Raw genomic sequence first — 12237 nt, forward strand, 5'->3', positions numbered from 1 at the left:
AAAGAAATGGGGCAGGGAACACATTCTTCTCTAACCATTTAAAGTAGCATTTGGTCTTTAAATACAGAAACCAGCAAAAAAAAAAAAAAAATTACTTTCTTCCTAAATGGAGTCAATTAAATGCAGTCAAAGAATGCAAATAACAGCACCCACTATTTGTATCAGAATCATTGTTTCTTCAGTCAGGAATTCCTGCCCATTAAATAGGTGGAAATTGCCATGGAATGCAGTTTGCTCCTGAACGCACAATACACGAAACAAAACGAACCATGGGGGAAAAAATACTTTAAAAAATGTTACATGGGACGAAGTGAGAGAGTGGCATGGACTTATATACACTGCCAAATGTAAAATAGATAGCTAGTGGGAAGCAGCCACATAGCACAGGGAAATCAGCTCGGTGCTTTGTGACCACCTAGAGGGGTGGGATAGGGAGGGTGGGAGGGAGACCCAAGAGGGAAGAGATATGGGGATATATGTATGCATATAGCTGATCCGCTTTGTTATAAAGCAGAAACCAACACACCATTGTAAAGCAATTATACTCCAATAAAGATGTTTAAAAATAAATGTTAAAAAATAGAATTGGGGATAAATATAACATAGTCCTGTCTTCGTATCAGAATTAATGGTTAGCCAATTTTAATACTGCAAAGTCCATATTAAATGTCTTTGCTAATTTCTGTATTACAACTTTTACCTTTTCATTTGGTTAACATATCAGAGGGGACATAAAGATCATACAAAATCCCAGCAACACTACGTAAAGAAAAGAGTCAAAATTTTACAAGGCAAGTTCTCTGGTGATCTGGTTCTCACAGACATGCAGACTTCTACTTGTGCTAAACTGGGCAATGCAGTCTATGGCACAGTGTTCCTGTCTGAGCTTCCACTCACCGGGACTGTCTGTCCATACTTGCCACCCTTAGAGCCTCCCATCTGGCATTCAGCAGGGTCATCTGTTCCTGAATCTCAAACTCCTCTTCTTCTGACAGAGTTCCTTGTGTTATCAGCTGGTTTCCTGCCTGCAGGACATTGCCCACACTGCTCTGGTGTGCCGTCAGCTCCATCATAAAAGCCTGAGAAGGTACATCATTATGATTTGTGAGCTGCTCAGTGAAGAAGAAAAATCTTAATAAATTGTTAATGTCTAAATATTAATGCTGTGAGAAAAAGTAACCATGTAGAGTGCAAATAAATAAGACTTTGGTCCAATTTGTTAAGCTCTGAATATAGGGAATAAGCAACTGCCTGAAGGAAAAAGAATAGATCAAAGAGGACAATGTTACATGTGATAACACCAGCTATTTTTAAGTAAATGCTGATTATGCTACTGCTAGGTTGTGAACGTGGAATTATGAAAAGATATAGTAAATAAACCACCAGGCTCACCCAAGAGAAACTGCTTAAAGAAAATGACCATTTCTATTATTTTCAAACCAAAACAGCAAATCAGACCTGCCAATTAATATATCAACACCAAGAAACTACTTAATCAAAAGAATTCTTCACATAATCCAATCACTACACTGAAATATATCCCTGAAATAGTAGGGAATTTTCAATATATAAAATTACACAGGAATAGTGGATATGAGTTTTCTTAATCATACAATAAATAAAAATAATCACTTCCTGGGGAACATTCAAATCTAAAGATTTGGTGTATTAATTAGCCATTTTGTGTTTTAACTATAACAATACACTTCAGAAACAAGCAGTACTATGCACTGATTTTTTTGTCAGTGGCTTCACAGAATCTGCAAATTACGGTAAGATTAAAATCTGGAATCTAATTCCAGTGCACAGTTAAATCACCCACACCAATTCTGTAACAAAGCCCTTTTTAAATATCACAATTCTTAAAATATGCCATGACCTTTCTGTGGAGCAGAATTCAGTAAACAACAAACATCAGGGTTTAGCGCCTGATTAAGGCACAGGCACCATGGCACATATATCCTGCTCATCAGCTATAGATTATTTACTTCGTGGGTTGCAAACTGGTCTTTGACTTCTTCAACATCATCGGAAATGTCATCCTGCTCCTGGAAAGTGTCCTCGGCAGAAAGCAACCAGGTCAGCACTTCCTCCAGTGCTATCTGATAGCTGTCCAGATCCATGTCAACCTCGGTGACAGTGCTGGGGGTTTCAGCTCGGGGACCCTCTTGTTCCTCCTCTGGCGCTGAGCTCTATAAAAACACAGCCAAGAAAACTCACAAACGCTGTGAAGACCAGAAGGTGTTCAACAAAGACACACTGGATGGAGAAACTAAGGTAGGCACCACGTGTCTTAGGCATCCACCTGATTCTCAGAAACGCCGTGACATAGAATGCATTTATTAATGCTAGGATGGCAAAGAGTACAAAAGCTGCATCACTCATGGATTCTGTACTCAGGGACGTTCTAATATAGCTGGGAAGAGACAAATAACCCACATGAATCACTTCTGAACAAAAATAAAAAGGCTATTAACAAAGTTATAAATTCCATGAGTGCAAACAAGGAATGCTCTTTGAATTCACCAAGGGCTAAAATAGGAAAGTTTCATAGAGGATCTGGAACCTGTTGGGCCTTGAAGGATGGATGTCATTTAAAGAGACAGAGATTAGAATCCTGCTTTGACCCTAGTTAAATGCTTTTACTGAATTGCATTTTAGACACTGAAAGACAGCCACACATACAGGCTGTCGTACTGGTGATATTTTTTTGAGGCAGCTGCCCTCTAGTTTACTAGCTGGTCTTTTTTTTTGAAGAGCCCGTGGAATAAGTTATTCCAAGCTCCTTCTAGGCAGTGGAGTATTTTCTTATATACTTTAGAGTCATATAAGCAAACCTACCACCTCTCTCATTCATTTGTTCCCTTCCAGAGCAAAAATTCTTTAAAATTTGCCTACAGCCTGTCTCCACTTTATCACCTCTCATCCACAGTTTTTATGTACTATCTCAAACATACACAAACATATAGAGAACAACATAAGAAATGCTCATGTATTTAACAGCTACATTTGTTAACACTCCCTTTCATGTTGATTAGGCACTGGTCCCCACCACACACCTGGAAAAGCTTTTGCCAGTGTTACCAATAACCTTCTCATTGACAAATCCACTTTTCTAGCATCATCTTTAGGATGACCATGTAATTAACAAAAAAACCAGAGCATTTTTGATAATCAACAGTACTGGAACAACACACATAAACCAGAACTGTTCCAAGCAAACCCGGAGGTCCGGTCACCTTATGTTCCTTAAGCTTACAGTGGAATTCCCTACATCTGACCAGTCCCCACCCTCTTGAAGCTCTCCTTTCCCTGCTTCAAAATCACCATCTTGGCTTTCCTCCTAGTTCAACAGCATTTGCCAACATGTAAGTAATAAAGCTCCTCAAAATTAAGTCTAGGGCCCTTTTTTCTTCTATGTACTCTGCCTGCATGGTTTCATCCATTCCCACTGGATTTAAAGAACCATCTACATTCTGCAAACATTTACCTTTATATTTCTGGCCCCAAACTCCAAACTCCTATGTTCTACTTCCTTAACATCTCCACTTCAATGTCTCATAGGCACATCAAACATTGTCAGTATTTAAACCCTACTTTTCCCCCCCAAAGCTCTTCACGCTTCCCATTTCAGTAAATGCCTCCTCCATGCACTTGACCCCTCCAGCTAAAAATCAGGGAGCCAGCCTTGGTCTCTAGCTTTTACTGCCCACATTTGATATGTACATATAAGCAATTCCTACCTTCAAAATTCATCTCAAATCCATCCAGGGCTTTCCATCTTCACAACAACCATTTGTCCTCAGCACTGCAACAGCCTGCTACCAGTGTCTCTGCTTTCCCACTGCTCCCCAGACTGCTACGGCCACCACCCACTTCTCACAGAGCAGCCAGAATGATGTTTGGAAAATGTAATCACATCATAAGGCTTCCCTGCTTAAAATCTTTCACTGCTTTCTCAATGCTCTTAAGATACAATTTAAAATTCTTAACATAGTTTACAAAAATACTGTGACAGCAAGAAACAGAGTGTGTGTGTGTGTGTGTGTGTGTGTGTGTGTGTGTGTGTGTGTGTGTGTGTGTAGGGTTGGATTTCAATTAGGTTAATCAGGGAAGTCTTCTCTGAAAAAGTTCCATTGAAATTGAGGAAAGATGGGAAGCTTGCCATGCAAACAGTGGGTGGAGGTGCGTTTCACAGAAAGCAACCCACACGTACAAGAATCTTGGGGAAGGAGAGGAAGAAAGTCCACCACGACTGGCGTGCAGTGGCCTGAGATGAGTTGGGGCGGTGGGCTGGGCCTTGTAAACCACAAGAGGAGATGAGGTGTTTAATTAGTATGAGGGTTGGAATAGAAGGAAAACACACACCAAAGATATTCTGGAGGAAGAATCCAAATGGACCTGGTAAACAACATGCAGGAGTTAAAACCAATGAATCAGTGAGCCCACAGATGAAATGATGGATGATTAGGAGAGAGATGGTGCCAAAGACAGAGAAGGGAAAATGAGTTAAGTTCTGGACCTAAAACCCCAAAACTGGAAAGCCACAATAATCCTGGAGGTCATTTAGTACCAAACCTCAATATTCTAATGAGGAATCCTGAGAACTAGGAAAGTTAGTGACCAGCCAAAGGTCATTTAGACAGGCACTAGGATCTATGAGGTGGGAAGTGGAAGGCATTATCTAAATGCAGGTGTTCAGAAGGTATTCATTCACATACAAGAGGAGACTTTCAACTGAGAGATTAATCTAAAGAGAAATTCAGGAATTCTTTGCTGACCACCTAATGCTCTACAGCACATGTCTGTAGAAAGAGCAAGAGAGGAAGTCTGGCTATTAGTGTTCTCAGGAAAGTAGAGGATGGCAAGATATGTCAAACAGTAGATGATTACAACTTGACCACGTTTCATCTCTCCAATTAACTTAATTCAACCTGTAAGGCATTAATGAAAGCATTAATGAAAAGGTTAATATTAATACACCTGCTCTTTTTTTAAAAATAAATGTATTTATTTATTTATTTTTGGCTGTGTTGGGTCTTCGTTGCTGCACGTGGACCTTCTTTAGTTGCGGTGCGCAGGCTTCTCATTACGGTGGCCACCCTTGGTGCAGAGCAGAGGCCCCAGGTGCACAGGCTTCAGTAGTTGTGGCATGCGGGCTCAGTAGTTGTGGCTCATGGGCTCCAAAGTGCAGGCTCAGTAGCGGTGGCACACAGGGCTTAGTTGCTCTGCGGCATGTGGGATCTTCCCGGACCAGGGCTCGAACCCACTTCCCCTGCATTGGCTGGCAGATTCCCACCCACTGCGCCACCAGTGAAGTCCCAATACACTTGCTCTTAATCAAACAGCAAATGGCTTCTGCAATTCTTATCATGTCACCCCAAGCCCTAAACAGAAGTGATTATTTTATCTACATACCATGAAAGGCAAATGAAATCTCCCTTCTTTTTAAAAGAGAATAGGCTTCCCTGGTGGCGCAGTGGTTGAGAATCTGCCTGCCAATGCAGGGGACACGGGTTCGAGCTCTGGTCTGGGAAGATCCCGCATGCCACAGAGCAACTAGCCCCATGAGCCACAAATACTGAGCCTGCGCGTCTGGAGCCTGCGCTCCGCAACGAGAAGCCGCGATAGTGAGAGGCCCGCGCACCGCGATGAGGAGTGGCCCCCACTTGCCGCAACTAGAGAGAGCCCTCGCACAGAAACGAAGAGCCAACACAGCCATAAGTAAGTAAGTAAGTAAATAAATAAATAAAAGAGAACAGCCTTCACTATAAGAAGTAGAATATTCCATCTTTCTAACAAAAGGGACCCCGATCCAATGAAAAAATGATTCTAAAACCAAAAGGCAAACTCCGAAGATTATTTGAGCCACTGAAAAGGATGCATCATTAATGCAGCATAATAACTACACTACTAGAGACAAATGCTTCTCAGCAAACATTCAATGATAAAACATTAGGGCTTTTCCTCAATATCACTTGATCCTCAAAACTACTAAAAAGAGCCCTTGGTTCACGATCTGGCCCCATCTCTTGCCTTCTTTTCCTCTAAGCTTTTTTCTTTTTCTGTAAATCATAGTTTTTTGAAATGGAGAAAATAAAAGAAGTGGTACCTACTACCCAAAGAAAACCTGAAATAATAAGTCCTTTGAACCTTGGAGAAGAAAAAAGAAAATGCTATGCCAATTCAAGACCATTATCATTATCACTAACATTTGAAAAAAAATCTTGTTGAATAAAAATGAATGATAATACCTAAACAAAGTGAGAAGGAAAAATTATAATAATAATATCTGCTGCTTGCTGAGTGCTTATTAACATCATTTTAGATACTTCAAGCTTATTAACTTTATAAAGTGGGTGGTTTTACCCAGATTTTGCAGTAAAACTGAGGATGAGAGGGTAAGTAACCAACCCAAAACAAGAAGTAACAGGGATGGAATTTAAGCTTGAAAGCCCATGCTTTCTGCCTCTCTAAAATGTATTTCTTATCACCTTGAAATCCATGTGTATCTTTTGCCTGTTTTGTTGATAAATGTTAGACCAAATGACTTTTAAGGTCTCATCCCACTGTTAAGATTCTCTCATTTTATGAATTATGAGAACTGGTTAGACTAAAACAGAATAAGGTAAAATATGGATTGATTCAAGGCAGGATTATTCAGGAAGAAAATTTCATGACTTTATTTATATCTCCTGAAAAAAAAGGATCCTCATTTATATCCTGATGAATAAAACCACTGTCAGCCCTTAAGTGAAAAACTCACCAAGTAACATATTATCAATTATTCCTCCTAGGGCTTCCCTGTTGGCGCAGTGGTTGAGAGTCTGCCTGACAATGCAGGGGACGTGGGTTCGTGCCCGGGTCCGGGAGGATCCCACATGCCACGGAGCAGCTGGGCCCGTCAACCATGGCCGCTGAGCCTGCGCGTCCGGAGCCTGTGCTCCACAACAGGAGAGGCCAAAAGAGTGAGAGGCCCGCGTACCGCAAAAAAAAAAAAAAAAATTATTCCTCCTAAAAGAAAGGGAAAACCTTACATTTTGATGGCCCTTGTGAGAATATAATGGTACAAATCCACTTTTTAATGGCAAAATAATTTTAAAAATTAGTACTTAGAACAGAACTAAGCTGACATGAGAAAAACCACCTTCAGTATAGGACAAGAGTGATAAAAGATGACCAGATGATAGAAAGACATAGGTCCTTAAGCATGTTATGCAGAAGCATGATCACAATCCTAGACTCTAACTCTAGACTTGCTGTATGAAATAATATATTTTCCTTCTTAAAAAGTAAAATCAGGGCTTCCCTGGTGGCTCAATGGTTGAGAGTCCACCTGCCGATGCAGGGGACACGGGTTCGTGCCCCGGTCCGGGAAGATCCCACATGCGGCGGAGCAGCTGGGCCCATGAGCCATGGCCGCTGAGCCTGCACGTCCGGAGCCTATGCTCCGCAACGGGAGAGGCCACAACAGTGAGAGGCTAGCGTACCGCAAAAAAAAAAAAAAAAAAAAAAAAAAAAAAGTAAAATCAGTAAAGTTATGGTTCTCCATTACATGCAGGTGATGTGTGACAGCATGCCAACTGATAAACTGAACTTCTGATGCTGAGAAACCAAAACGTTCTCAGTCAAGAAAAAAAATGCTCTGAAAGTGTTTTTTTGTTTGTTTGTTTTGTTTTTTGCGGTACGCGGGCCTCTCGCTGTTGTGGCCTCTCCCGTTGCAGAGCACAGGCTCCGGACGCGCAGGCCCAGCAGCCATGGCTCACGGGCCCAGCCACTCCGTGGCACGTGGGATCCTCCCGGACCGGGGCACGAACCCGCATCCCCTGCATCGGCAGGCGGACTCTCAACCACTGCGCCACCAGGGAAGCCCCTGAAAGTGTTTTTATCTAGTACCTAAGAGAAAACAAATATGGCAAGTCAAACACATTAATAAAAATTTACCTGTACCTGCATGTTAATTTCTACTTCTTCACATTCTTTCTTATATTTCCTTGGAAGTGTCTCTACCTCACGGATGGCATCTATAGTGACTTGCTGAGGTAGCACCTCAAACAAAGATGTTAAATACATAATTATGGATTTCTTGTCAGGAAGCTGAACAGCAACATCTAAAAGTGGAAGAAAATAAGAACTAGCTTAAATTAGATGTCCAAAGTGTGTGAATTGCTCAATATTGGATATAAAATAACTGTCTTAGTACCCATAAACAATGCTAGTATATTATCTTTGCAATACCACAGCTCAGTAAATTTCTATTTCATATAATATATGAGTCAAAGGTAAAGATGATTACCTACTTTTTTTGGTTCAATATCCCATTTCTTAAAAATCTTCCCTAAAAGCTTCCCCCATAAGGCTCAAAGATAAGCTATCATCTAAGATAACGTCACAGATTTCATTCATAGTATGAAAATACGTCTAGAATTCAATCCTGCAACATTTGTAACTGAAGTTTTCACATCATATACAAGCTCACACAAAAACACATTTTAATGAAATAAATCAAATACTAAATTGTTTATCTAATAATTCTGTTTTCCTAAAACTTTAAATCTTATGCTCGTATTGATTAACTATTCTACAGTGATGTAATTGAATTTCCTCCTGAAGGATCCTAGAAATTGTTAAGCACAGAAGTATCATGTCTGTAATAAAATGGCTTGTACCACATTTCAAAAGGAAAAACACCTCAATTCTCACAATTCTTTCAAAAAAGCCGGGGTGGGGGGGAAGCACTGCTTTTCAAGTATTCAAAACTGTAAAGAAAAATCAAGGTTGTAATTAAACACTGAACAATACCTTCAGGATCTAATAGCTTTTCAATTCCTAAGTAAGTTTGAGCCTTGCTGAAGGCATGTTCAAGTCTCTCAATTGGGGACATGTTGACAACTCTATCCCAGCTGAAGAGATCGGGTCTGAAATCAGGATGCAAAAAAAATTCAGTGAAGATGAAATATGTGGAAACAAAGTTGTTATTGTTATAATCGAATACATTTCAGTTTTAGACTTTTTTATTTGTGAATATAAATTTAAAAGTTTATCTTTTATATCCCAAAGTCTTGTCAAATATATAATATTTTAAAGTAATCCATAAATATGAAAACAACAGGTAAAACATTCTAAGGTTTTTGTATTGGTTAAACATGTCTGTTAAAATTCTGGAGTAGCCACTGAAAGACTAGAAATGGTATATTTCCCAAATAGTGAAAGAAAAAAAAAAGGGAAGAAGAACCTACCAGTATAAAACAAGAAAGAAAAGAAGATATAGAAAAAAGTAAGAAAAATGAAAAGTTCAAAACAAGCGGTGAGAATGAACTTAAATACATCAATTATCGCAATAATGTTAATGGACTAAATTCTCCGATTAAAGACCAAGTTTAGCAGAATAGAAAATCCAGCTCTAATCTCTTCACAGGATACTCCTAAAGAAAAAGACCCTGAGAGAATTTCTGTCCACCCCTCTCCATATAGCTACTGTCTAGTATTTCATTTCTATCTTGATTTTCTTTTAATCCCACAAACTGGACATTATTGTTGCTCTGACTTACTCAAAAGTTGATCATTTTCTCTGCACTCTATCTGCTCTTGCATCTTGGACCCACCTGCACTTCTGGGATTTGCCTCTCTCGTCCCCACCCGCCCAGTTCCCTCTCTGACTCCACCTCTTATTATTCCCCTTATTCACACCACTGCACCTAGTGGCCTCCCACATGCCAGGTACCTCCTCCCCTCTTGCCTGACATAATTTTCTTCAGCAATATTTACCTTTTCTATATGCTACACAACTAACATTTTCATTTTTAAAAAACTGTCTACCTCCCTCTATTTGAACATTAATTCCAAGAAGGAGGACTGGGACTTTTGCTTGTTTTGTTCTCTGCTCTACATCCTGTGTCCAGCACATAGAAGGCACCCCACACATACTTGTTAAATCAATTAAGTAACAGATGGAAAAATGTTTAAGCTAAAATTCAAGTTTTATGATAGCATCTCTTAACCGACTAGAAACAGTGGGCAACCCACTTAAACTGATATACGAGAAGTAGAAGAAGATGGGGTATGGGTTTTTTTTTTTTAATCAGATAAAAGGTATATGAAAAAAAAAGCTAAAGCAAATAGCAGTCTTATGGTAAAACATTAAAACCACTCCCTTTGTTATCAAGAACAAAACATTCTGCTCACTACCACCAATGCAAACTGATATTGTATTAAGGACAAGGCACAAATGAAGGGGAAAGGGGAGAGGAGAGGAAAGGAGGGAAAGGGAGGGGAGGGGAGGGGAGGGGAGGGGAGGGGAGGACAAAAACGATTCTAATTCATGGTCATCTACCAAAAAAAAAAAAACTTAGAGTAACAAATTTTGGTAAGAATTTAACAAGTTTCCAGATATAAGATGTAGAAAAGTCAACTGCATTTTCATATATCAGCAAAGAACATACAGGAAATAAAACTTGAGACAATAAATAATTTACAAGAAGAATAAAACACATAACAAATTTTGCCTTTCACATTTAAACCTTTGATGCATCTGGAGTTTATCCAGGGTATGGTGAGGCAGGGATCCAATTCACTCATTTCCATTCGTTCCATACCATCTACTAATCTGCAACATCGGCTCAGTTGTAGATCAGGATGGAGCTATTTCTGATCTCTTTATTCCATTAGGCTGAACTATATGAAACTGCCATTTATATCAAAAACAGTCAAATACTGGCAATTTCATATGCTTCAGCCTATTATTATATTAGTGTTTTATTTATAGTACTATATAGTCTCAAATAATATAGCTTCATAATTAGTTTTGGTTTCTGTTCAGGAAGTACTTCAGCCTGTCTCTTCTTCTTCAGAAGAGTAGTGGCTCTTTTTGGTCCTTTGGTATTTTACTATATAATTAGAATCTGTTCACAGGTTTCATAAAAAGAATCATTTATCTATTTTTAATTGGGAGTTTTCCTGTAAAACTAAAGTAGGAGGCTGAAAACTGTCACAATTCTTTGTGCATATTACTGGTTAGTGCTGAATGAGTTAGTTCACATTGAACTATGTGAATTATTTTACATTTTTAACTTACAAATATGTAGAAGAAACCATGGACACTGCACTGTGGCATTTAAGTCCTATGGAAACAAAGACGTGATGGGTAGTTTTTTTTCCACAATATTTCTATTCTTTATGTTTTCTTAGAGCGTGTACAGAGGAGAGAGGCGGTAGTGGGAAGGGCCTTTAGGAATTAGTAAGTAAGGGAGGGACAGAGAGGAGGTACAAATCTGTACAAATCTGCACATCCAAGAAGAGTCACATCTCACTTATGTCGGTGGAGCACGGCATTGAAGGCAAGCCCATCTGTCCAGCTGGTGGTGAAGTTGAGGACGTTGACCTGGTTGTACGGCCTGGTGGACTGGCGCACCCAGCTCAGCAGGATCTTCTCACTGTTGGTCTGCTGCAGGTCTGACATGATATCCTTCATGACATCTTTCACCTGTTCAAAAGAAACCATGGCTGCCAATAACCTCAAGCAGTCATTGGAATCCAGTCCTTGAATAAGGAATATTATATTCATGAACCGTTGGATCAGGCCACTGGTATTCATTTTATTTCAAAACTTTCCTTTAAACGCTGGAAATATAAATACATTTTAACAGTAATGATTTCGATTTAGAGGTGATTTTAACCTCACCTTTATATATTATGGCATTTTCTATATCTTAGCAATACTTAGATTACATTTGGCTACAGTGAACATTACTTTCATAGCCACAAAAAAGTAATATTTTAAAACTATACTTTACAAACATCTTTTAATAGGAAGAAAACTCAATTTTTATTTTCTACAGAAATGTGGAAGAAGGTAAGAACTTTTGGCTGACTGTAAAATCCAAGAATGAAGTGCATTTCCTGATGGCAGTAACAATTATAATCTAGAACTAATATTTTATATTATTATTCTAAATTAGTACATATATTTTAAGGAAGTGTTCAAAGAATGATGTGGACATATCAAAAAAAAACCCACAAGAGCCAACTTAAGGGGGCTTGAGAAATAATTAACAATAGTGAAAGATCAGAACCTATTAAATAAGTAAAAATCCATAAAATAAGTAAAAATCCACACAGATATATAAATGAATGGATAGATAGATAGATACAGAGAAATAAGAGACAAGGAAAAGCTCTTCCTCATAAGTGGAAAGACAATTAACAAATGTAGAAGAAATGATGAAATTAGAAAATCAC

General features: G+C 39.0%; 1 protein-coding gene across 9 annotated transcripts in view; it reads right to left on the minus strand.

Annotated features, from left to right (window-relative positions):
- The window catches only part of UTRN (utrophin), a 527828-nt gene that overhangs the window by 391957 nt on the left and 123634 nt on the right, over positions 1–12237 (minus strand). For 7 of the 9 annotated variants that reach the window (XM_082634331.1, XM_082634325.1, XM_082634326.1 and 4 more), the window contains 5 exons: positions 11310–11482; positions 8803–8918; positions 7945–8111; positions 1989–2192; positions 898–1079 (listed from right to left, as the gene is read on the minus strand). In XM_082634331.1, coding sequence (XP_082490457.1) covers positions 898–1079; positions 1989–2192; positions 7945–8111; positions 8803–8918; positions 11310–11482 — 842 coding nt within the window. The remainder of the gene's footprint in view (positions 1–897; positions 1080–1988; positions 2193–7944; positions 8112–8802; positions 8919–11309; positions 11483–12237) is intronic. The other 2 variants (XM_082634332.1, XM_082634328.1) reach the window with 1 other exon arrangement.

The sequence above is a fragment of the Mesoplodon mirus genome (genome assembly GCF_964341445.2).
Source record: "Mesoplodon mirus genome assembly, chromosome: 10".
Lineage (NCBI taxonomy): Eukaryota > Metazoa > Chordata > Mammalia > Artiodactyla > Ziphiidae > Mesoplodon > Mesoplodon mirus.